A 26,879-nucleotide genomic window follows, 5' to 3' on the forward strand; every position below is an offset into this window, starting at 1 on the left:
TTGTATTGAACCGAGAACATTCCACTTAATTCTAACAAATCAACAAAATGGCATACAAAATACGTGAGTGGGCTAAAGCAAAACAGAACATAAGGCCCTGAATCTCTTATGCCCTCCAGGGGAACGAAAAGCAGCCGAATGGTTTGTTTTTACAGAGGTACATCACCCATGAAGACCAGATAAGCCTGAAAAGATTTTGGAACTGTTTTTGGAACAGGATCCGCATGTCCCATCAATAAGTCCTCACAGAAACACTGACTAATAAAACGGACCCTGGCTGAGTTCACCAGTAAGGACAAGATAACACTGTCTGAACAGAGGGACCAAAACAAAGTAGAGATAACTTAATTTCCTCTTTGCACTGCCCATCTAGACTCATTCTATACATGCACTCCCAAGTTCTTGCATGTTCATGTAGCTCCACAATCAAGCAACCAAATACACAAAAAAGCTAAAAACATATGGTCAAAAATTATCCAATAATCCAACATTTTAGATGTTACTTCAGACAATGTCTTCACTTTCCCTCACTTGAAAATTAACAACACGTGACCATAACTGATTCTTATATATTTGTCTGAAGTTTACTCACATGCAACCAACACGTTTTGCACAAGAAATCATTCCATTGTAAATACCTTTGTGTTGACATTTGCGCAGTATTTCATTTTAGAAGCTAGTATGTACACAGTCCTCTTTCCAGTACAGCACGTGAGTTTATTGGTCTGACTGACACCCTCCAGAATTTCACCTAAGCAGCTGTGATTGGCTGAGACAAGAGGGGCTCCGCTTACAAGCCAGTGTGAGCCTGCCAGAGCAAATTAATGCAGGTCTGATAAGGAGCCAATGGGCTATTCAAGATCCCTGCATGCCTATAAATGGCAAAGATAATCAATACTTTTGGACCGCCACTGAAGAAAGGGGAAGGAAGAAAGGGGAAGGAGCCCAGAAGTCACACAGGAGTAGACAGATCAATCCTAACCAGCACATGTTTTTGTACACACAGTGCAAACTTTACCTCCCATGTTGCAATAAAAACAGATTTGTAACAATTGGTGTCACAACTTCACATAAACATCCACATAGTCACTAGCAACACCAAATGGAATTGCAAAAATAATCACTTCTCTTTCAAACATCCACACCCCACTGTATTCCTTTGGTTGTGCAAACAGATTGTCCTGCCCCAAACTCGCATTATTGGTTGAGCTAATGTTTTTGCGTCAGGCTGGACGGGTTGCTTAAAGAATGTTTTGACAGCACTACAGAGTTCTATGTGAAATCAATCAACAAATGGATTAATAATAGACAATAGTTAACTCTGGATATAAAGCTGGGATATGAGAAAGAATTTTAAGATTGAAAAAAAAAATTACACACATCAGCTTTAAAGGTCTTTTCATATCACACTTCCTATCCCTGAACTTGCTCAAGCTTTTCCAAAAACAATGGCACTCATTCAAAAGGAGAGGTGGGGCAGCAGCTGAGCTTACACAATGTCATTTCCAGACCATCTAAAACAGACCAGCTGCTACAACAGCTTTTATCAAACTTTCCAGATCTCAGAACCTGTAAAAACGCAAGACCATAAATCGACAAACCATACACCTCTCACGGTACATTTTAAAGTGATGAATTAAAAGATGCAACTTGCACTATAGGCGAGTAAACTTGGATAAGTTGTGTCTTAAATCGTTCTCATTATTTAAAGCATTGCTTCTGTACAAATTCACTGCATTCAACAATAAATGTGAATTTTAGTCATTATCGCACTTTAAATTGCCTGCTGTAAGCAATGCTCTCATTAATATAGTCCAAAGGTTTATTTGAGATGTTGTGGACAGGACTTTTTATAGTCTGTTGCCGATTCATTGTTGGGGTGTCTGACAGACAACAGATTGCTTTAATAAACTGTTGCAGAAGAAAAAGAGGTTGGATGCTGTGAACTACGTTGCACACCCATAATCTTAGTTAGGCACTCGGGGTACACTGAAGCACATCACTGAGCTTGGGATGCGCATAAGCGGTGTCATGCCCTAGATTGGAGCATTTCTTATATATAGTTGAAGTCAGAAGTTTACATACACCTTCGCCAAATACATTTAAACTCAGTTTTTCACAATTCCTGACATTTAATCGTAGAAAATGTCCCTGTTAGGTCAGTGAAATGTCAGAATAATAGTAGAGAGTATGATTTATTTCAGCTTTTATTTATTTAATCACATTTCAAGTGGGTCAGAAATGTACATACACTGTTAATATTTGGTACTATTGCAATTGTTTAACTTGGGTCAAAAATGTTGTATAGTCCAAAGGTTTGTTTGTGAGATGTCGTGGACAGGATTTTTTATAGTCTGTTGCAGGGTCTCTGACAGCCAATGGATTGCTTTAATAAACTGTAAATCATCATCAACACCCTTACTAACATTTATCACATTAAACTGTAACAGAATTTTTGGATACAACTGTGGAAGTTGTAGCCAAGAAAAAAAACACGGATAGCGCATACTCTCCTGTCGTGGGTAAGTAAATATTTTGGATTGAAAAATTTGCTTGACTGTTGTAGAGATGACAAATTGACACTGTAGTGTTTACCTCATTCCACAAGGGAGCTGTCATCAAACGATTGATCACATGTATGTGACTATTGTTTTATTATTTATTTTTCTGTATTATTTTTTTTTGTTGATGTCCTAATGTGGATACTGGATTTGAACTTATAATATTAATACATTTGTGAGATAATAAATGCCCCAGAATCGAAATCATGGCAGACTTTGAGGTATCGGCAAACATCGGATTGCTGGCTAAGGGAATCGATACAAGATCGTATCATGATGAAACTTGCGATTTACACCCCTATCAGTACGCATCTGAACATAACCAAAGTCTCAAAAATGACAAATAGCCTATATGGACAAAATACCATTAAGTCCAAAGACTAAAAACAAAAACTGGTGTTAAGATGTTCTAGATTCTAGCCCTCAGAAGAACATTGCAACAGAAATTCACTTCCCACTTCTCTTCTTCAGAAACATTTCAACTATTGTGGTTTTCTATTTCATATCCAGTAAAGGGAGTCAGTGCATTTTTTTAACACTTGGGGAGTTTTTTCTTTCCCCTAATAAGTGAGCTGTAGTGGAGTCATGCAGCTATTGTGCAATAAGTTGCCCTCTTCTCAAATCCCCTTTCTGCACCTTCCTGGGTCTAAAACAACCCTGTGATTATCTTTGCCCTCTCTCTACACTGTTGTTTTGATTGCTGGACCAGATACAGAAATTATATATACAGAGACGGGTAGTAATGTGCTACATTTACTTGAGTAACTTTTTGAAATAATTACTTTGAGAATATTTCATGGTGGGCACTTTTCACTCATTTCATGTTCTTCCAACCCTGTGAAACTTTCTGTATTCTGTGGACCCAAAAGATGTTAGATAGAATATTAGAGATTGACAGTCACCCTTACCTTCAAAATATGGAGGGGGAAAAGCATGCAGTGAAAGTAAATGATGAGTAAGGATAGCATTCTGTCTAACATCATTTACTCACCCTCATGCCATCCCAGATGTTTTTTATTAAAGATGTTTAGAAGAATATCTCAGCTCTGTTGCAAGTGAATGGGTACCAAAACTTTGAAGCTTAGAAAGCACATAAAAGGCAGCATTAAAGGAATTCAAATGACACTGGTTCAATCCATGTCTTCAGAAAATATCTGATAAGTGTGGGTAAGAAACAGATCAATATTTAAATCCTTTTTTACTAATAAATCTCCACAACCACAATCTTCTTGGGTTTTTGGTGATTCAGTTCTTTGTGCAAATTACAACCTACTGGGCAGGGAGGAGAATAAATTGTTAAAAAAAGGGAAAATAAAGGACTTTATATATTATACATTTATATATATTTATCCGTTTCTCACCCACAACTATCACATTGCTTCTAAAAATCACTGGAATCAAATGAATAACTTTTATGCTGCCATAATGTGCTTTTTGGAGCATCAGAGTTCTGGTCATTATTCACTTGCATTGTATGGACCAACAGAGCAGAGATATTCTTGTGAAATGTGAAGCGAGTGCAAGTACAGCACATACAGAGTATATAACAGACATGACCAAGTAGAATATACAGCTCTGCTCATAGATATCCACTTTACTTTCTGCTATGTGCCTCAAACCAAATGCTGAATATCTTTAAACAGTTGATGTGACTAACCTGCAAACATGGGCAAATTATGAAGCACTCAATGTATCAACACCTTATGGACTCAACTTGTGCTTCCACCTGGACCAGTGCAAACTAAGCTCTCAGAAATCCTGTAGACGTCAGCCGGTCGGACTGGACTGAGAAAGAGTACACGATTTTGATGTGCTATTAGCGTCAGACGGTTAAGTACACAGACTGTGGACGTGCCATCTGAGGTTGAGTCTAAGGTTATAACAAAAGAGTTTGCATATGGAATTACACAAGACCTTATCTTAAGGCATAAGAACCAAGCAGAATTTAATCACTCAGCAGATTAAACTCCTTTGAAAGAAGTCAACAGTAGTTCAATAAGCTAACAGCATAAACAAATCAATTTGCTTCAAAGTCTCTAATAGAGGAATCCTTTAACCAAAAGTCCTTTAACCTTTAACCAACTTCTCAAACCACCTGTAGAAGTTGAGGACCTCTGGTTAGCCAACACTCTGGGTCTGAATTCAACATCTCTACAGAAGTTCACACCTGCTCTTTAATTGCTTTTAAGGCACTTTGAAGTAAAGGTCGACCGATATATTGGTTTTGCTGATTAATTGGCACCAATAACAGATTTCTGGACCTATCGGTTATCTGCAAAAATCCACACCAATTGTTTTCCCCCCGTTTTATACAGATCAAAATCACATTTTTGTGCTAAAAAAGGCTAGACAAAGCTCAACAAATACAACTGAACAAAGCAGGTGTCTCAATATGCTTTTAACGTTTTTTGACACATCATCTAAAAAACAGTGCTCCTGCACAAGACGCTAAATAAACAAAAATAAAGGGAAACAAAGACGTTCATCTAGTGTGCGTTTACATAGAAAAACAAATAGATGGTTACAAAAGTGTGTGAACAGCCCCTTACAGTAGGTGGAGGTCTTTGGCCATTGCATCTTGCTCTCTTATAAATGTTACTCAGATTAAGCAATGAGTTGTTTAAATGCTTTGTCAGGAAAGATGTTCAACTTGGTAATGTGTGTCTCGAGATCCTTGCGTTCGGTTCCAGTCTGTTGAGTTCCATCTGTTTGAACAGCCCCTGGCCTGGACTCATATTCTGAGCCGCTTCACCACAGAGTTCAGCCGAATACCACTTTCTGAGAATATTTCTACTGTACATATAACTGTACTGAATAAAAAAATATGGTATTTTGCTGTTATTATGAAGCTCCAGTCTGGAGTAGTAGGAATCAGTGCAAGTGTAACACCATGTGAACTGTCTATTGAAGCGTTTCCCCCTCATTTTACTTTTTAATTAACATTTGAAAATATGGAGACACTAAAAATTTTATTTATTTATTTTATGCACATTAGTTGAAAATTAATGGCTCTTTTTTTAACAGCCAGGATATAAATGTTCTATACAAAAATATAATGGTCCTGAATTAAACATTTTAATATTAGTTCATATACACTGCGGCCAAAAGTTTGGAATAATGAACAGATTTTGCGGTTACGGAAGGAAATTGGTACTTTAATTCACCAAAGTGGCATTCAACTGATCAAAGTATAGTCAGGACATTACTATAACAGCACCATCACTATTTGAAAAAAGTTTTTTTTGTTTTTTTATCAAATCTAGACAGGCCCCACAGAAGCCATCGTTCCAACACCTTGAGTAATCATGCTAAATTGCTAATTTGGTTCTAGAAAATCACTTGACATTATATCAAAACATTGCTGAAAGCCATTTGGATTTCATACAAAAAAGGTATACATTACAGTCTTCAAAGACAAAAGACAACTGGCTCTTACAAGCACAGAAAGAGATGTGGAAGGCCAGATGTACAACTAAACAAGAGTACATCAGAGTCTCTAGTATAAGATATAGACGCCTCATGTCCTCCGCTGACAGCTTCATTGAATTCTACTTGCTCAACACCAGTTTCATGTACAACAGTAAAGAGAAGACTCAGGGGTGCAGCACTTATGGGAAGAATGGCAAAGAAATAGACACTTTTGAAACAGAAAAACAAAAAGAAAAGGTTCAAGTGGGCAAAGAAACACAGACATTGGACAACAGATAATTGGAAAAGAGTGTTATGGATCTTAACCTCATTGAGCTTTTGTGGGATCAGCTAGACTGTAAGGTGCGTGAGAAGTGCCCTCAAGACAGTCACATCTATGGAAGTGTGAGGTGAAATTTCACCGGAGTATCTAGAATACCAAGGATCTGAAAAGCTGTAATTGCTGCACGTGGAAGATTTTTTGATGAGAACTCTTTGTAGTTTAAGAAGTTCTGAACATTTTTTTCAAATTGTAATTTTTCACGTTATTAATGTCTTGAATACACATTGTGATCAGTTGAATGCCACTCTTATGGAAAGAAATTGGTACTTTTATTCACTGTACATTATTTCAAACTTCTGACTACCAGTGTATATACACGTTTAAATATTTATTTCATTTAAAAAATTGCAATACATTTTCATGGTTCAGTTAGTACTGTCTATTTTTGTAATAAAGATCAACACTATTTTACTTTTGAGAGTTATTTTTTCATTCAGAATCAATTTGAAAAACTATCGGTTGATTATTCGGTTACCAGAAGGTACTGCCCAACTTAGTTATTGGTATCAGTAAAATCCACAATCGGTTCAGCATCATAGCTTGTTGCGCGACAGGTGTGTGTGCATATCTTTGCACAATCTGTTGCCAAATACTACGCTGCAACGTTCACACCATATTAGGAATAGTTAGGTCAGGTCAAAAGCCCAACCCCATCCAACTGAAGAGCCCTGGACAAGAAGCATAAAAAGACAGTCCCAATATACATGTTCCATGGCATGACCTTAAACACAATGAGGACTATTTAAACTCTCTTTCCCCACTGAAACTTGATACTTAAACACCTTGTACATTTTGCTTTCCAGGAGAAATTCTTTGCGGTTATATTGATCTTCAACCGTCTCGACAGTTCAGTTGCCCAGTGTCAAAGTCTGTAGTGAGCTGACATGTGAATACAGCCATATAATCTTATTAAGAGAAGGTGACCCAGTGAGGGTGTTTCTTCAACTTTGGCACTTTTAGCTCGGGATGGGCATTTTCAAGTAATTGTAGAGTACTCTAACAATTAAAATGCAAGTTAAAAATGTCGTTTTAACCAGAAATGTTACCAAGAACTGATTCAAAATAAGACAACTTCAATAGAGCTGTCACGATTACTCGATTTAATTTGATTACTTGATAAAAAAAGTCCTTGATTACAAAACTGCCAAATCGACAATAAAGACGAGGATGCGAACACATGACAAGAGGTGTCAGCTGTGTGACAGTGCTTCACTTAATATTTGCAAAATAATGCAGGACCTAAAAACATCACTTGAAAAGATGACATCCAGTTTTCACAAACCTGCGAGAGACACACACACACACACCGGTAAGCTAATCTGAACGTGATTGCGGTGCTGCGTGTCCAGATGCGCGACGCAAGTTGAGCCCTTTAACGGCGCGTGGGATATGCTGAACCAAGCAAAAATACATTGGAATGCACTCTAAACCCATTTATCTACACAATCATTTTGCAATTTAGGCTTTAATGAAGCAACATAAAATACTGTCACGAAAAAGATGTCAATCGGGCAACACATGCAGTTATGGATGCACAAACACATTCTGTACAATAAATCTGCCCGAATCCAGATGACCTAAGAAGGTGATTTTCAGCAAGTTATCATTTGAGTTGTGTTATGTGTAAATTTATTACCATTTGAATGTAAATGCAATCTTTCTCCTAAAGTAGATTATATTTCATGATGATTATGGTTAAATAAATAGAATGCAATGCCCCACTTCCAATAAATATTTTATAGTTTATGGCCATTATTACAGGTAAAACTCAATGTGGGGATCCAGAGAACTACAGAGAAGTAAATACAGAAGCACTCTCATTGTGGAATATGTGGAGCTGGAGCGTCCTTGTGCGTTGAGCGTCTTTAAAGGAAACACACGGTGATGCATCTTAAATGCAGTTATATTTAATGCGTTATAGCTTTATTAAAGTTCAAATAATACAGAAGCAGATCATGTAAATAACTACAAACTCTGAAACTGGCATTACTCTGTGTAGTCAGCGTCTCTTCCATGAGTTTGGCGTATGTCCCGATCAAAGGAGGAGAGACTGAAACTGCACCCGGCTGAGGCACACTCTGTCATGGGGACACATGTAAAAATCCTTTTAAAAAAGATGCATTCACCTGAGAAGCAGCATATAATACATTTATACTTGGTTTTAGAGAATAGATCTACACTCACCTAAAGGATTATTAGGAACACCCGTTCAATTTCTCATTAATTGCAATTAATCTAATCAACCAATCACATGGCAGTTGCTTCAATGCATTTAGGGGTGTGGTCCTGGTCAAGACAATCTCCTGAACTCCAAACTGAATGTCAGAATGGGAAAGAAAGGTGATTTAAGCAATTTTGAGCGTGGCATGGTTGTTGGTGCCAGACGGGCCGGTCTGAGTATTTCACAATCTGCTCAGTTACTGGGATTTTCACGCTACAACCATTTCTAGGGTATACAAAGAATGGTGTGAAAAGGAAAAAACATCCAGTATCGCGGCAGTCCTGTGGGCTGAAAATGCCTTGTTGATGCTAGAGGTCAGAGGAGAATGGGCCGACTGAGTCAAGCTGATAGAAGAGCAACTTTGCCTGAAATAACCACTCGTTACAACCGAGGTATGCAGCAAAGCATTTGTGAAGCCACAACACGCACAACCTTGAGGCGGATGGGCTACAACAGCAGAAGACCCCACCGGGTACCACTCATCTCCACTACAAATAGGAAAAAGAGGCTACAATTTGCAAGAGCTCACCAAAATTGGACAGTTGAAGACTGGAAAAATGTTGCCTGGTCTGATGAGTCTCGATTTCTGTTGAGACATTCAGATGGTAGATGTCAGAATTTGACGTAAACAGAATGAGAACATGGATCCATCATGCCTTGTTACCACTGTGCAGGCTGGTGGTGGTGGTGTAATGGTGTGGGGGATGTTTTCTTGGCACACTTTAGGCCCCTTAGTGCCAATTGGGCATCGTTTAAATGCCACGGCCTACCTGAGCATTGTTTCTGACCATGTCCATCCCTTTATGGCCACCATGTACCCATCCTCTGATGGCTACTTCCAGCAGGATAATGCACCTTGTCATAAAGCTCGAATCATTTCAAATTGGTTTCTTGAACATGACAATGAGTTCACTGTACTAAAATGGCCCCCACAGTCACCAGATCTCTACCCAATAGAGCATCTTTGGGATGTGGTGGAACGGGAGCTTCGTGCCCTGGGTGTGCATCCCACAAATCTCCAAAAACTGCAAGATGCTATCCTATCAATATGGGCCAACATTTCTAAAGAATGCTTGCAGCACCTTGTTGAATCAATGCCACGTAGAATTAAGGCAGTTCTGAAGGCGAAAGGGGGTCAAACACAGTATTAGTATGGTGTTCCTAATAATCCTTTAGGTGAGTGTAGAATACAAGTATATTTTGTCTTTATTGCACTCGCAGAATTATAACCAATTAAAAAAAAAAATACACTTCTATACAAAATACACTTATATTTAAGATACATTCTATTCAAGCACATATAAACATCTTATATGTTGCTCCTCAAATAAATATATCTTGTTTTAAGGATTTTTAGACAATTTTAAAATCGAAGACAAGATAAAAACACTTGATAACTATAGGATGTTTTTGCAGCAAAATTCTTTACTGAATTAATAAAAAGTGTTAATTCAGTGAATGTCATTTATAGGTATTTTTAAAAGATAGTTTTGTCCTCTTTATTGTCAGTAAGCACGTTTAATGCAACCTTTCAGGTGGAGCACAAGCAGAATAATCGGTTAAGAGCTAATGATTAATCGTTGCAATAAGCACAGAATAGTCTTTAATGCTTTAGGGCATTTTACACAGTATGTGGCAATCGACAAGCTTTTGTGATCTGCAGTATGTAGCACAAGTGCAACAATGCCCGCAACTGCTGTAGCTCAACGCAAGTGTGAAAACAATTTCTCACATGATTACTGAGAATACTGTATTCTGTTCTGCATGCAAGGGAAAGTTAAAAACAAAAATAAAATGGCTTTTATATCTCTATATTAACCACATATAAGCTTTAGATATTGTTTGCACAATTGTTTTGTCATTTTATTCAATCATAAAATACATAAAAACTGAGGTTAATGAATGCATTTTAGCCAAACGTGACTTCACCTTGACATCTTTATGCAATCGGAGTTATTAAATCACTTTTACGATTAGTACTTGATTAATCGTCAGAGTAATTGTTAGATTACTCGATTACCAGAATAATCGATAGTGACAGCCCTAAACTTCAAACTATGCTTTCCTTTTGGGGATAAAATTAAATTAACAAGATGCATTAATAAAAATGGGGAAAAATTATATTTAAAAAAAAATAACAGTAAAAAACATTTGCAATCACCAGAGCTTACATAGAAACCAATACTGACGGCATTAGGAAAATTGACGTATGTAAATCTAGTTTGCATAACGGCAATCACGTTTTTATTATTTCACATGTTATTATTCAGAAAAAGAAGTGGTGAAAATTGGCTTTTTACAAAATGTGCTCTGTCAGTGTTCAGAGATTTCACGCACAAACAAATACAGGTCTGATTAGCTTCCAAGTTTCTCGCACCACTTAGCATTTTTTTCCACCATAAAAGCAGATCCTCATCAGTTTGTTTGCATGACTCAAATAAGAATGGATTACCAATGCAGCAGAATTAAATGAAATACAAAATATTACAATATGGGAGTGGTGGTGGCGTAGTGGCTAAAACACAGGGCTGTTAATCAGAAGGTTGCTGGTTCGAACCCCACGGCCACCACCACTGTGTCCTTGAGCAAGGCACTTAACTCCAGGTTGCTCCGGGGGGGGATTGCCCCCGTAATAATTGCACTGTAAGTCGCTTTGGATAAAAGCGTCTGCCAAATGCATAAATGTAAATGTAAATTACAAGTATTTCCCCATTTTGCTTTGCTTTCAAAAGACCCCATTTCCTCCTATCCAGCATCTCGACAAGTCACACATTCACAGCGCCTGCCCATTGGACTCAATTGTAACTGCAAGATTTGGTGAACGATTCAATGGGAAAGTAGTGTACTTCAGTGTTGCTCATGGCAGAAAGATGGGGAAATGAAAATCAATTTGCAATACTCAAGTAGCATTTTTTTTATATTCGATATAAAAATATATATCTAGATGGTGCAGAACGATTACTTGTTTAGTCGAGTACTCGTGCACATGCCTACTTTTAGCACTGTGAACTTCAAGAAATGGTGTCTTGTTAAAACATGGCAAAATCCTTTGTCTTACTATGGCTAATTTCTTAACTGACATTTCATGTATACTAAATACACACAATAAAAAAATATCTTCATGTTTTTTGCATGATTGGCAAAATTACAGCTTGATTGGAAATGATGCCCAATACAAATATTCTGCTCACAAGTGATGTTTACTTTGATTTTTCTTTGGTTTCTTCAAACAACACTTGTCTCATATTTTATCTCAAGCAGGCTCTTCACTGACACTTTTGTCAGCTTGGTTAAAAAGTATACAAACTTTTGAAAATACTTTTTTAGGGGGCAAAATTTTTATGTGTGGTGGAAATAACACCACAATTGGAAAATTGCATGGATTAAGTCTGCATTCTTAATTGTGGAAAAAACATTCTCTACGTTTCATGCGCTGCCTGAAAAATGCTGAGTATGGCAAGCACACCACAAAACTGTGCCAACCAACTACTTCAAAGCTTTTCAATATTTATGAAAGATTCTGAATGGGCACAGAAGCAATCAAAACAAAGCACAGCAAACATGCCTATGTACAAAACAAAAGCTTTCCACGACACGCTGGATCATTCTTTCCCACCACAGTTTGTATAAAAGCTCCCAGTGGTTTGTAGAGTGAGGCAAGTTACACCTCTCTGCACACTTCCCTTTAACCCTGCCACATGACTCCAGGCAGAGTGGCCAAACAGGTTCTTCAATTTGTGCAAGCAGTCCAGTTGTCAGATTTCCCTAGCAAGAGCCGGTGGGCTGATTGCATTCAAACAGGTGGTCTGGCTGAACTGTTGTATGAAGTGTTCATTTAAATTATATTCACTCCACAAAATAAGGCAGACAGAACAGTACCATCAAAGTAGTATTGGTGCAATTCTACTTGTTTCAACATGACAGCTTTTGCTTAAAAGGAGTAGTTCACTGGGCTCCATATGGGCTATACAAAAAGCACCATAAAAGTAATCCATAGGCTATGATTTGTGCGCATTATTGCAAGTCTTCTGAAGCCATAAGTAAGCTATGTCAGTAACAAAAAGCCAGAAATGAAAGTCCTTTTCATTCCATCCCAGCTATCCTTTATTCAAATAATGTGTGAAGATACATCATGCCTGGTTCTCTTTTTTTACACATAGCATATTACAATTCAGCCAGTTTGAATTTATGAAATTGCGAATGAGAGATGGCAGCAATGGCAGAAGTTTGACTACTGGTATTTCTATGGAGCTTTTGATCTTTTTGGAGCTTGACAGCCCAGGTCACTTTATGATTGTATTGCATGGAAAAGAGTAATAAACATTCTGCGAAATATCTTTTGAGATCCACAGAAGAAAAAAAATTAGGGTTGTAACAACATGAGGGTGAGTAAATGACTATTTTAATTTTGGGGTGAACCATCCCTTTAACACTAAAAATTTCTGCAAAAATAAATCAACCTCTTTATTGGTATATTAAGGGTGTATCTGTTCTCTCCAAAAAACTGAACCATACTGTTCGCCACCCACGGTTCACCAAGTTTAATGACGCATATGGACCATAAGGTTTTGCAAAGAAAAAGCGTAAAATAGACATGCACCGTTACAACCTCCGTTAATGCACCTGAATGGATCTGTAGATGGAACGCTCCATCTGTGTTTCACGTTGGTCAACTTGATGACATCACTGTTCTGCAAGCATTGCGTGTAGTTGAAAATGGCAAGTGGAGAAAACGAGCCACTGATAGAGAAGTCCCCTGCATTATTCAGGTCTCCTGTCTGGAAACATTTTATTTTTGCAGTCAATTACAACAAAGATGGTCAAAAAACATTTACAAAACAGGCACTGTCTGCAGACATCAATCGACATGAGTGCTTTATCCTGGTAATTGCGCAGAAATCACTGGGGAAATGCAGAGCTGTAGATGAGCGAAACTGCACACACTCCTTTTAGTTTTAAGTAGGCACTCAGTGCAAATTCGGACAGGCATAAAACAATAACTATAGCGATTGTGGTATTCGTTGCCAACGATATGTTTCCCTACTCCACTGACGAAGATGTGTGATTTCCGCATACAATTAAAACACTCGAGCCATGTCACAACATCCCTTGTATCCATTTTAATAGCAAAGTTCTTTCTATAGTGATGTACAGCTTCCGAATATCGAATACTCACCAGCCAAAACATTAAAACCACCTGCCTAATATTGTGTAGCTCCCCATCGTGCCGCCATGACAGCGCCATCCCCATTCTTCTCACCACAATTGCACAGAGCGTTTATCTGAGTTACCGTAGACTTTGTCAGTTCGAACCAGTCTCTGTTGACCTCTCTCTCATCAACAAAGCAGTGCAGAGCAAAAAAAATCATCCAGATACGGGTCAGGAGCTTCAGTTAATGTTCACATCAACCACCAGAATGGGGAAATAATTTGATCTCAGTAATTTGGACCATGATTGTTGGTGTCAGATGGACTGGTTTGAGTATTTCTGTAACTGCTAATCTCCTGGGATTTTCAAGCACAACAGTCTCTAGAATTTACTCAGAATGGTGGCAAAAACAAAAAACATCCAGTGAGTGGCAGTTTTGCAGATGGAAACGACTTGATGGGAGGTCAACAGAGAATGGCCAGATTGGTTTGAACTGACAATGTCTATGGTAACTCAGTTAATGGATGCGGGTTGGTGCTGTTTTGGCGGCACTAAGGGAACCTACCCAATATTAGGCATGTGGTTTTAATGATGTTGCTGATTGGTTTGTGCAATAGAGTTTGAAATGCATTTTATGACGATGTATGAAGCGTAATAGTGCAGGTATTAAGTTAAAATATTGATTTAGTAATTAGAGAGGAGATATTTTTAGTTATAGGCTCTAACGAACATTAACCATGGTTTTACTATAGTAATATTGTAGTAGCCATGACTGCGGAAACCATGGTTTTCTATGCAAATATCATAGTTTTGATACAATTAACCATGGTTTTACAACTATAATACTGTAGTTCCCATATAGTAATCGTGATAATACTATATATTGTTAACATGACAGAAACCATGTTGATTTTGTGGTTACTATCGCAACTTAATTAAACTATGGTTAATTAAACTATGGTTACTGGTTAATTAAACTATGGTTACTGTAAAACAATGATTTTTATTATTGACAAACCTGTTGAAGTGTGTTACCAAATAGAGTTTTATTTATTTTTTTAACATTCCAAATACTGAACCGTACTGAATACCTGTGATACAAACCCTAAACCTGTGATACAAACCGAACCATGAGAAATTTGAACCGTTACACCCCTTGATTATTTTGTATTTCTGTGGCTCAACTAAAATCTGAAAGTCTAAACTCTCAAACGTGATTTACATGACATCACAGTAAAATTATGGTATGCCTCTGCATTAAACTACCCATCAAAATTATTTACTGGTTAGGTTGGTGTTGGACCCTTTCTGAGTCATGTATTGCAAAATGTATGTTTGCATTACAGGCAACTTTACAGATGTTGTTCTGCAACTCCCTCTCCGGTTGTTCACAAAGATATGAGAGCAATCTAAATAGATTTAAAGTCAAATTTTGGGCTCAATAGTTATCATGTTGATTACCACAAAAATCAATTTTGACTTGTTGCCCCTTTTCTTTAAAAAAAAAATTCAAATTAAAAAAAGCAAATACCTGGGTTACAGTGAGGCAAATGGAAATGAATGGGGCTAATCTGCAAACTTAAAAAAACTTGCGTTTCAAAAGTATAGCTGCGGGACAAACAATATACAAGTTTCCATGATTTTAGTGTGATAAATCACTTACTAGCCTTTTCTGTGTAAAGTTATATCAAATTTGTTAATGCCGTAAACCCTAAAATGACCATAAAGATTTAAAGAAATCTATAACTCTGATAAAACACGTTAACAAATGAAGGTATGTAAGTGCTTTTATAAAATTATAAGCATCACATTTCTGCCTTTAAACCCTCCCAAAAATTGGCCACATTCAATTTCATTGTAAGTGCCTCACTGCAACCCTGATTTCTGCTTTTTTAAAGAAAGAATCCAATCAAAATTATGCCACAAATTCTGCTGATTGAGCTAAACTTGTATTGAACCAACATGATCACACAGGAAGCTGGCATTTTATTTCAGAGTTCTGGTTTCCTAGGATCTGCCACATTATGCTGATTCTCCTGCAAGCTTTTTTTTTTAAAGATTTTCTTAAAGCAAATCTAAATATCTTCCGTTGCTTCTCAAGAAAATGTATCTTGTTTTAAGGATTTTTAGACTATTTTAAAATGGAAAACAAGACAAAAACACTTGCTAACAGTGAATTTCTTAACTGAAATAAACTTAAATATTTTTTTACCTTTAATTCAGTGAATGTCATCTAGAGGTATTTTAAAAGATGATTTTTGTCCTCTTTATTGTTAGTAAGCACATTTAATACAACCTTTTAAGTCAGGGCACAAGCTGAATAATCTGTTAAGAGCTAATGATTAATCGTTACAATAATCACCGAATAGTCGAATAATCGTTATAATAATCGACTATCAAAATAATCGTTAGTTGCAGCCCTAATCTCCACACTATAAGAGTTGTTTTCTCGTGATCACGGCTCAAGTGTAAATCACAGCAGAATCATTCCAGAGACGTCATTCAGTATTGCAATGTCAGAGGAGAAAGAGCGTCACATATCTCATTAAACAAGGCTTGATGGCAGCTTAAATAGATTTTTGCCAATGAAGTACTGTATCAGAGCTTCAATGATTTTGGGAAAAAAACGGGATCTGTGACTGGTTCGTTCATCTGAAAATCACTCCAATTAATTTACTCTGACAGTATTTAATTTTTAACAGAACACAGTAGCTTCTTAACTCATCCTGTATATGAAGCCTTTGAGCCTTCACTTGGTGTTAACATATTTTTTTTAATAAAAACTTCAGTTAAAACAAGACGAAAATGTCATAATAGCGTTACATTGTATTGCTAGTTGTGCCTAATTTGTTGACCACCAGATGGCAGTAAACTGAACCTTACACAGAAGCTTTGATAACGTACACAATTTCAATACGTTTTTAATGAAAGCCCTGTTACTCCATAGATAACGGATTATGACAGAGATGCAGGTCAGCAGACCTGTGAGTCACAAGATAAAACTGAGATAAAATCCATCTCCTTGATATAGAGAAGCCTACTGTTGGGATAAAGAGAAGATGAAGATGCTTTGCCTGTGATGATGATGATGATGACCTGCTCCAGGCACCAAAAGGCGTTTTCTCACGGGAACTTTAAGTGGAAATCATGAGAACAAGAGAGAAAATGAAGTCGTGACTTTTGTTATGTTGAGATCACGAGAAAACAAGACAGAAAAATGGTCTTCTGTACACACATGCACATACCACTTCCAACACTTTGGGCTACCACTTTGCCCACTGGGGGCAGTCTTTGCATTTCGGTAAGCACAGACCAATTTTAGCTAAAGAAAAGTCAACCTACTTTTTCTGTTTTCAATGTGAGATCAGTCTTATTGAACCTGGAATATTACTTATACAGCCTACCCATAGCAAAATGTGCTTACACCTTGGAACTGTCTACTGTGACTTTACATTGCCCCAGCTAAAATAAAACAACCTAAAAAGTGATTGTGCAAATGGAATAAACCTGAATAAACTCAGCCAGACAAATAACAAAAGGAAAGTTTAACTAGACCTAAATCCAACCGCAAAAGAAACTACCCTTCTACCACATCATCTGACAAACAACCGTGAGTAAGTTCATCATGTCTATAATGGGATGTATGGCTTGGTTTTGACATAACAGCAGACAGTTGACCAGAGAAAGATAAAAGCCACTCATTGCACTCCTGATATGCAATTACGAAAAACTGCACCGCTTCAAAATGCTCATTTCCCCTCCCCCATTACAGAAAAACAAGGCCTTTGGATCAGCCCACTGTTGGCAACAACTGACCTGTAAAATAAGAGCCAGGCTTCAGCTAAAAATCGGACTACAAGCTTGTCTTCAAGAAAGCGAACTTGCACAAACGTGTTCCAAAATGCTTAACTAACTGAAGGCTTAACTGCACAAACTATTTTTTTGGAATTTACTATGAACTTTTCCCACTTTAAATGATATTCTCCACATTTTATTACAGATCATTTTGCATTTAGCCAAACTGAGGAATTTGGATCACTGCCTCACAAACTGGCAAAGTTCAGATGTGAAGTAGTTAAACATTTATATTTATTAGTGCTGTCGAAGTTAGTGCATTATTGCTAAATTATTTTAACGCCACAAATTTTATTTTTTTATGCCGTTAACGTGAAATATGACCCTTTGAATAAAACATAGTTCATGACAGGCGAGTAAATTCGCGCCCGTCAGGAAAACAGATGGTGGGAGATAATATGCTGACACCTGCACAAAGAATTTGATCAATGTAGCACAGCAGTCTTGCTGTGCTACATTGGGCGCGGTACGAAAGTTGCAAGGCACAGTGCGAGAGCGAAGCAATAGTGCAAGCGTGAGGTGATCGTCTGTATTCCGTGACTGCTATGGGTCCTTGAATAATGTACAACGTGCCAGTAAAGGCAGCCGGTGGAGTTTCTGGTGCCCCCCTAGGGAGTTGGTGCCTTACGCGGACTGCGTAATATGCATGTAGGGAGTGGCGGTACTGATTAACGACTAGCACAAACCCTGCTGCTGACTACAAGTGTCTCTGTTTGATAGTGCACTAGCCAATGCAGAAGTTGGAGACATTGCTGGAATCCTACAGGTAATCTACACTGTCATATTTAATCCCAACGGTTACAATTGTGACCAGGGTCTAAAGGGAGTTTTTGATGTATTTTGCACAGAGTTGTCAATTGTAAATGACAGTGCAGATACACTTGCAACAACCATATTTTGTACATCATTTGAATTAAGTTGTGCTGTGCTCATTTTCTTTTGTTCAACTCTGTTGGTAGGGTAGGTTTTGTGTGAATGACCGAAAAATACATCTGGATGAAGCATATTTTGTCCACTCATATTTATAAAGTTATTCGGATTAATCACGATTAACTACAATAAATTATGCGATTATATATTTTAATCGGTTGACAGCCCTAATATTTATATTTTCTTTGCTTCTTAAGCATCACATTCACCTAGTCCTTTAATAGCTTGCCATGTTCTTCCAGGTTGTATAGTACACATGCAAAAGGATATCAAGTTGTTTGTTTGTTTGAAGTTAAATGACTATGACAGAAGAGATGTTCAGTCAAAAAACTGGAGTAGGCTACATTATCTTATATCCTCAAGTTGGTTCTATGATTGCCTAATTTAGTATGTTTGACCAAAGTCTCTTTATATCACAAATATGAAAGACTTTAAATGTCAGTAGGACCATTTTAATATGGACTTCGAATAAAAAAAAAACCACATTTGTCCAAATACCCTTTAACTCTGTATATAAATTAGCATTAGCCTAAAACCTCTAGTGTCAGATGAACTTACAAGCGACCAAAGCTAAAACTGAAATTTGAATGAAAATAAATAAAACGCACACAAAACAGATCCACCCAAACTGAGGACAGGCCCCTTGCACCAAAAGAGTCGACAAAAGTTATTTATCGGCGACCAGAAGTCCGACATATGCCATATCATCTCAATAACACCTTAATAAAAAGATGGCGTTGCAAAATGTAAAGAATATACCTGGAAACTATCAAAATAACACAAAATACCTCCAGTAATATATGTGACATTGCTGCGTCCATCCTCATTAGCACTGAAGCTAACTGACAGAAACGCCATCACACAGATCTGCCTTTTAAAAGAGTTAATGATACACTTATATGGACCTAAATCCACATGTGTCAATAAATCATTAACAACATAAATTCATACAGAGTTGTAAAGTCTATATTCAAGTTGTGTGGGCTGTTTAAATGCTGGTTCCGCACAGCATATGCCAAAACGAACCCAATAAGACAAACACAGCACAAATGATATATTTTTACCATTTCAAATGCACAATATAGCCATTGAATCTCAGTAAAAGACTCAGAAAGTAATATATATGACTGACACGAATGAGTAACAAACCAAACATGAGGAAAAGGCAGATTAAAACTGACCTGAGCAAAGAAAATTGAACAAAAGTCGAGAACGAAGGGGTGAATTAACTTGCTGAGGGAGGAACTCTTCGACACGTTGTCTTCTATCTTTACTCTGGTGAGTTTATCTCATGTTGTCATCATTTTAAGTCTTGTGTCTCACAGGACTCAACGCTTCTTGCTTTGGTGTGTTTAGCTCTAATAAGGTGAGCGAGCGCGCAGCGGTCACAGCCTCATATAATGTGAGCACGCGCACACAGATGCGCGAGCGCGCACGCACGCAACCGCCTACACTCAAACAAATAAATTTAAGATTTACGCGTTTCAATTTAAAAACTAAATTCCATCAAACTGAATTACCTACATATTTTAAGTTTTATTAGTTTACTATTGCTAAAGAATACACAATACCATTTTTTAATGATCTTTGTTTTGAAAATGTAAATGCATAAATTAAAATCTTAAAAATAGCAAAATATATATATTTTTGAGTTTAGCAGGGGATAGTAAAGCAGTGTTTATGGGCTGGCAAAGTTATTATAAATTGTTAATAGCTTTGAGGGACTTTAAAAACTGACATTTTGTCCTACAAAAATGCACCATGGCATTTTGTTTAAAATTATGGTTAGCATTTTGTTAGGAACATCGGTTTTATAATTTATAGTATTACTTTATAATAATGTAAACACATTTTCAAAATTGGGGGATCAAATGTAATAATCAATCTGTGAATTACACATATTAGTTTTGCACTAATGTAAGTATTAAAGTGGTCTTGATATGAGTAGCCTAATTAAAATGTTCTTAATCTTTTGACATGTAAGATTTCATCATAGGCTGCTATAAAAACATACTGTATGTTTCAGAACTCAAAACTTAAAAAGAGCAACTCATTCTCTATTTCCTCCACATTGTGATGTCACAGTGTGGTATATATTTGCATCTGACCGCCTCCACAACACATCAATGCCTACTTTACCTTAATACTTCAGCAGCCCCGCCCAGTAGTTGTCAGAAGGCGTGGACTGTGCTCATGACGACATTTGCATCCTCAAACTGTGCGTGGAACGTCGATGAGCAACATGGACAACCAAAGTATACAGTACTGGGGACTTTACAGTCAAGTCTTAAATGAGTAGCCACACCAAAACCAAGCTTCTCTGACAGAGTCAGAATGAGGGTGGGGAATTATCGTGTTTTACAAATATGATGTTTTTAAGAAAATTAAAAACTTTACTAATATGATAAGTACACCTTAAGGAACATATTCAAATAATAAAAAAGGCATGGTCTATGATGGTTAAGGTCCAACTTATAAAATTCATTATTCACATAGTTATACATGTCATATTAAATTTGTAATGCTAAATATTCCTGTAGGGTATGGGCATATTTTAATGCACACAACTACAGATCTGTTGAGCATTATATAATTTTTGAGTTATTAAAGTTATTTTGTTAACACTTTTGAGTCAGTGAAAAAACGGTCTAAAGAAATATAACTGTACTGTATGTTTACATGTAAATGCATATATCCATGAGTTGCAAATGTATGTAAAGAATCAAGCAGTATGTGCATGGATAAACATGCTTGACATATGTGCACTCAGCCATACAATGCTGGAGGCTTTATATCTGGGTTGCAACAGGGTTCATCTCTCAAGAGTCAACAGGTGCTCCAGGCTCTTTATAAAGGGACCTCTGAATAGTTAAGGTCAGTTCTTTTAGATTTCTGCCATGGCAACAGTCTCTGACCAAATGTTTCCATGATTAAAAATGCAACACTGCCCTGACATCAGTTTACAGTGGTGTTATTTTATTTATATTGCTGGAAGTAAATGTGTTCCAATCAGATCTCACACATGACTGTAATTACAGACACCCTACTCATGGTTTACATTTGTTGTGGTTTCTTTAATCCTTTGGAATCATTCAGAATCATGCAATCTTTGGTACTGGTTGCACTTGAAGCTAAAATACATTCATATAGTTCTTATTATTCCTAGTTCCACATGAATTATGCACTCGACTATGATTGGCATCAATCAAATTCATAATATCCACAATAATATATATTTAGCAATCATAATATCATAATCATCTTTATACCTCTCAGAAATGTAGCATAGAATACACACTACATTCTGTAAAATATTATCTTTTCTGAATTTCCTTTCACGGCGTCCTTAAAAGTTTATTTAAACCCAAACCCTCCCTGGCAGTGTAACAGACCCACTATCGAGGTTGCAAAGATACCTACATCACACCATTCTAGCAAGCACAAATGTGAAAAACAGGACCTAACATGATATACATGAAGATTTATACCACTTTAACATCTATAGTCAATATAAACTTTTATCGAAATGCATGGTTTTTAAAAAAGTTGGTTATTAGAGGTAAAAGAACCAGCACATATGGTTGAATTTTGGTAGTATATTGGGTAGTTCATATATAGGTGTCATATAACTTGGAAATATCACAGAATTATGATCTTATTGCAGTGTCTCCACATTGACAGATTTGAGGGTGACATCATTGTAGATACTAAGACCTTTGATTTGGTCCAGCTCACGGATCCGATGTTTGAACTCTAGAAGGTGAGACTTGTTCACTGCCACTTTGAATTCAGAGCTTGTGCACAAAATCTTCATCTGAAAAAAAAAATAAATATATTTTTTAATAATAATATATATATTTTTAATTAGTTCCAACTGAACAACCATGGAATAAAACCTGTAAACCACCGGTCAAAACTTTTGAAACACTTGACTGAAATGTTTCTCATGATCTTAAAAATCTTTTGATCTGAAGGCGTGTGCTTAAATGCTTGAAATTAGTTTTGTAGACAAAAATATAATTGTGCCACCATATTAATTTATTTCATTATAAAACTAAAATTAATAAATAAATACAAAAAAAGGTTTTTGAAATTGATGTCTTGGACCAAATAATAAAGAAAAGCATCCAATAAGTGCCCAACATAGATGGGAACTCCTTCAATACCTTCATCACAGTGTGATACCTCAAGAAGCTGGTTGTGAAAAATGTCAAGAGTTCATGTCTGCAAATTCTAGGCATAGTTCCATTTATGTTATTATGTTATTCCATAGTTTTGATGGCTTTACTATTATTCTAAATTCTAAAATGTGAAAAAAAAGAAAGAAAAAAAAATTATATTATTTATATATATATATATAATAAAGAATGAGTAAATTTTTCAAAACTTTTGACTGGAAGTGTAGTTTTGGACCAGAAATAGAAATGAGACAAACTTTTATTTGTCATTGTATTTCTAGTGATGATTATTTCTCCAATGTTCAATTGAAATCAAACTTTTTCGTATCTTTGTCATTCACTAACTTGTCTTTAACAGCCTACAACAAATGTTTATGACTTTCGAACAAAACTATTAAGATGAGAAAAAAAAAACCCTAAAACATTATGGTGTAATGCTGCGCTCACCTCAAAAGGCTTTCCTGCGACAAAAGGGAAGGATGAGGTCTCTCTCTCTTCTCTGCCCCACTGGTTTCCAATCATACTGTTTCTCACAATAATTTGCTTTCCGGCTTCATTGAAGCGGGGGTTTAAATGAAGTGCAATGTCTTTGCCTTTACTTAGATTTAAAGTGATACTAATTAAAGGGAGAAAACATAACATTATAAAAGGATTACTACATGAGATCACAAATCACTCACACAGGACAGATTTAAAGTGATTATCACAATCATTAGATGATTATCTAAAATTAAAGTCAACCTGAAATCAAAATGGACCTATTCATCCTAACACACTTTCCTGGTCTTATTGTGAACGATTCATCTGTGCATTATTTAAAGGAGAAAAAAATAATTGCTCCACTTATGAAACCACTTTCCTTATGAAACCACCAATCCCTCTTACTTCTACAACCCGTCCCCTCCAAGTACAAGTCATTTAGAAATAATTTTTCACAGTCCAATCAATTCCTGATGGATCAACCCAGGATTAGATTAATTTGGAAATATGTGACATTACAGCAGTAAAATGGGCTGTGAATGCAGTTTCATGTTGAATTCAAGCAACAATTTCACATGGGTCTGCTGCAAAAAACAATTGTGAGCACATGAATTCAGCTCTTAAAGCACTGATTTTCTAAAAAGTAAAAAAAAAAAAACTTTCTAGTTTTTCCTCAATCAAAGGCTGTCTGTAAATTAAGAATAGAGGAGATTTATTCGTAATTTACAAATGGACAAAAAGGTGATCACAACAATTTATTAAGTACATTAAATTGTATTATTATTACATATAAAGGCTTCTGTGTGTTAAATGTCTGTTGTGTGTCTGTGTTTGTCCTTACAGTTTAGCATTGGGCTTGACCTCTCCATTGATGGTGATGAGCATCTTGTTGTAAATTCCATTGTGAAGAGGGAGGTCAAATGGCACAGTCTTGCAAAGAGACAAAAAGGGTCAACACATAATACAGAAAAAAAGTGGTTAATTTATGTTTTCTTAAAGAAATACTCAGGGGTTCAAAACAAACTATGCTCTTTTGACAGCATCTGTGTCATGTTAATTACAACAAAAACATTTTTACAATTTACACTTAGAATGGAAGTCTATGGGGCAAGACATATTGTAACGTTTCAAAGCAGAAATGTGAAGCTTATATTTTTGTATTGCTAGCACTTAGAAATTAATTAAAATTACATTCTTCTGTACAAATATGTGTTATTTGAGCTGTGTAGTTGCCTTTTCTCCCCAATTTTGGAATGCCCAATTCCCCATGCGATCTAAGTCCTCGTGGTGGCGTAGTGACTCGCCTCAATCCGGGTGTCGGAGGATGAATCTCAGTTGCCTCCGCGTACGAGACGTCAATCTGCGCATCTTATCACTTGGCTTGTTGAGCGTGTTACCAAGGCGATGAAGCGCGTGTGGAGGCCCACAAACCTCACCAACCCACCATGCGGCCCACCAAGAGCGAGAACCACTTTATAGCAACCACGAGGAGTTTACCCTATGTGACTCTACCCTCCCTTAACCTGGCTGGAGTCACTCAGCACACCCTGGATTCGAACTCACGACTCCAGGAGTGGTTGTCAGCATCAATACTCGCTGAGCTACCCGGGTCCCTGTAGCTGTGCAGTTGTCTAAATTGTTCTTTTAACAGTGGAACTACTTTTCTAGACCTATTTAAAATGTAAAAACATTAGTAACTTTGTAGACTTGTATAGTGTTTACATAGACATGTATAATGTTTACATCCCATTGCAATGTCTTGCCCCATAGACATTCATTGTAAGTGCATTACTGTAATGTACGCATGATTGTTGTTCACTTTTACAAACTGAGTTATTAATCAAATTTTATCAGTATAGCTTATCTTGTATTTAACCCTCACATTCCTTAAGCATGATCCAGATATTTGAATATTCACTACCCCTCTGTATTTAAATGGCATTCTAAGGAAAATGAAACCACCAAAACAAACACTTTAATTGCTGTTGTACAAATCCAAGAAAAGTCTCACTAATGGTTTTGGAGCTTGTTCAGGAGCACCGTAAGGGCCAGTTTGTGGGGCCGGTCCAGGCCACCCCGGAGCAGTGGGTTGTCCAGGCTGACCAGGCCAGGTCGGCTGAGGTGGTTGCCCTGGCCAGGCAGGTTGGTTTGGCTGCCCAGGCCAAGTTGGGTTAGCGGGCTGCCCAGGCCAGGTAGGGTTAGTGGGCTGTCCAGGCCAGGTAGGGTTAACGGGCTGCCCAGGCCAGGTCGGGTTAGCGGGCTGCCCAGGCCAGGTCGGGTTAGCGGGCTGCCCAGGCCAGGTCGGGTTAGCGGGCTGCCCAGGCAAGGCAGGGTCAGCGGGCTGCCCAGGCCAGGTAGGGTTGGCAGGTTGGCCGGGCCATACAGGGCCTCCTGACTGTTGGCTGTTTTGTTGTGGAAAGTCACCAAGGGCATCCGAAAGCTGAAATGCAACACAAAATAAATTATAACATTATATTTGTTGTTTTAAAGTAGATAAAGTAATTAGGACTAAGAGGTACTTACATCCATGATTTCTGAAAACCAAACAGAGAGAAAGGTTAGTACCATGTCTTGTCATGAATCATACTAAATAATATATTTAAATATGTAAAATATAGCTACTTATTCAGGATCTGTTTTTTAAATGAATCAGGAGCAGTAAATTAATACTAATACAACAAACTGGAAAGTTTGAAATGTATTTGTTGCAATACATTTGTATGTGTGTTGAAACCTGGCATGCACAGGTGATACCGGGAAAGTGCCGTTTAGAGCGGTTTTGTACTGAAAAGCCGCTATGTGTATGAGTATAAATGTCAACATCATTATACACTATATGTCTAATGGATTGAAGTCTGTCATGCAAAACATGGGCTCTTTAATGTAATCCAATTGGTCTGCCTTTTTATTGCAACCATCAGGGCAGTTTCTGGGCATATGGGGTGCCCTAAGCAAAATCCTACATGGAGACCCCCTCTCTTTTCCCTCTCGAGCCACAAGGGGGCTCCTATAACTGTCTAATTGAGCCATTACTGCTACTTGCTTTGCGAGGCCCCCTGTTGGCTCGGGGGCCCCAAGTGGCCGCTTATACCACTTACAGCAAGAAACGGCCCTGCCAACCATTACTCTTAGTTAGAGGCTTTCGAAAATATTTAAAATAGAAATGGAGTCACATTTAAACTAACTTTAAATGGTGCAACGCTCAAAAATTTTCTTGTAAGTTGTAACTCAATGCCCATTTATGACAAAATTAAGAGAAAATTTAATTTACACCCAGGTTTTTTGCCTTGTAGCTGTTACTATAGTGTGTATTTTAGATCGGCTGTAATGCTGTATTGACCAATCAACACATGGAACTGTCCATTATATGTTTTTATAGGTTAGTGCATGGTATGTTCTCTTTTATTCTGTAGGAAGCAGATTCTCCTTGAATACTCCATTAAATTCTGTAGATATTTGTTATAACAGCTTTCATAATTTATGAAATTCCTGGAAATGCATTAGATGCTCCCATGATGCTCTTTGTTGACAGTCCAATCACAGTAGAAATTAAGGGAAGATAAATTGTTGATGACTCACATCCATGAAACCACCAACCACACTTCTTGTCACAATGTGAATTATGAGCAGGAGGGGATGTGTGATGTTTACAATAGACATTTGATAACATTATACAATTTTGGCCTTTTTAACTGAATGCACACTCTGCATAATGGTGCAGCGTATTTTAAACAATTAAATGTACTTAAGTTTG

At 37.2% G+C, this 26,879-nt stretch overlaps 2 protein-coding genes across 3 annotated transcripts in view; both read right to left on the reverse strand.

Moving 5' to 3' along the window:
- LOC127662463 (F-box only protein 34-like) overlaps nucleotides 1–19,844 on the reverse strand; it is a 31,837-nt gene extending 11,993 nt beyond the window's left edge. Inside the window, exon 1 of one of the 2 annotated variants that reach the window (XM_052153638.1) lies at nucleotides 19,649–19,844. The gene's annotated coding sequence lies outside the window, so the exon portion shown is untranslated. Of the gene's footprint in view, nucleotides 1–638; nucleotides 752–19,648 lie in introns of those variants that run through there. The other variant, XM_052153639.1, reaches the window with a different exon arrangement.
- Nucleotides 19,845–21,422: 1,578 nt separating this feature from the next.
- On the reverse strand, nucleotides 21,423–25,743 carry LOC127662504 (galectin-3-like). Its single transcript, XM_052153705.1, has 5 exons — nucleotides 25,649–25,743; nucleotides 25,137–25,565; nucleotides 23,967–24,055; nucleotides 23,093–23,261; nucleotides 21,423–22,281 (listed from the first exon to the last, which is right to left on the reverse strand). The coding sequence occupies exons 1-5, from the start codon at nucleotides 25,691–25,693 to the stop codon at nucleotides 22,123–22,125; spliced, it is 891 nt and encodes a 296-aa protein (XP_052009665.1). The 5' UTR covers nucleotides 25,694–25,743; the 3' UTR covers nucleotides 21,423–22,122.
- Between the last annotated feature and the right edge of the window lie 1,136 nt (nucleotides 25,744–26,879).

The sequence above is a fragment of the Xyrauchen texanus genome, chromosome 22 (genome assembly GCF_025860055.1).
Source record: "Xyrauchen texanus isolate HMW12.3.18 chromosome 22, RBS_HiC_50CHRs, whole genome shotgun sequence".
In the NCBI taxonomy this organism is placed as follows: Eukaryota; Metazoa; Chordata; class Actinopteri; order Cypriniformes; family Catostomidae; genus Xyrauchen; species Xyrauchen texanus.

Coding starts and splice junctions, on each gene's coding strand:
- LOC127662504 (XM_052153705.1), bottom strand. CDS start 25,693: ATGGTACTAACCTTTCTCTCTGTTTGGTTTTCAGAAATCATGGAT. Junction 25,566..25,648: donor GGTTTTCAGAAATCATGGAT/GTAAGTACCTCT, acceptor GTTGCATTTCAG/CTTTCGGATGCCCTTGGTGA. Junction 22,282..23,092: donor TCGCAGGAAAGCCTTTTGAG/GTGAGCGCAGCA, acceptor TTTTTTTTTCAG/ATGAAGATTTTGTGCACAAG.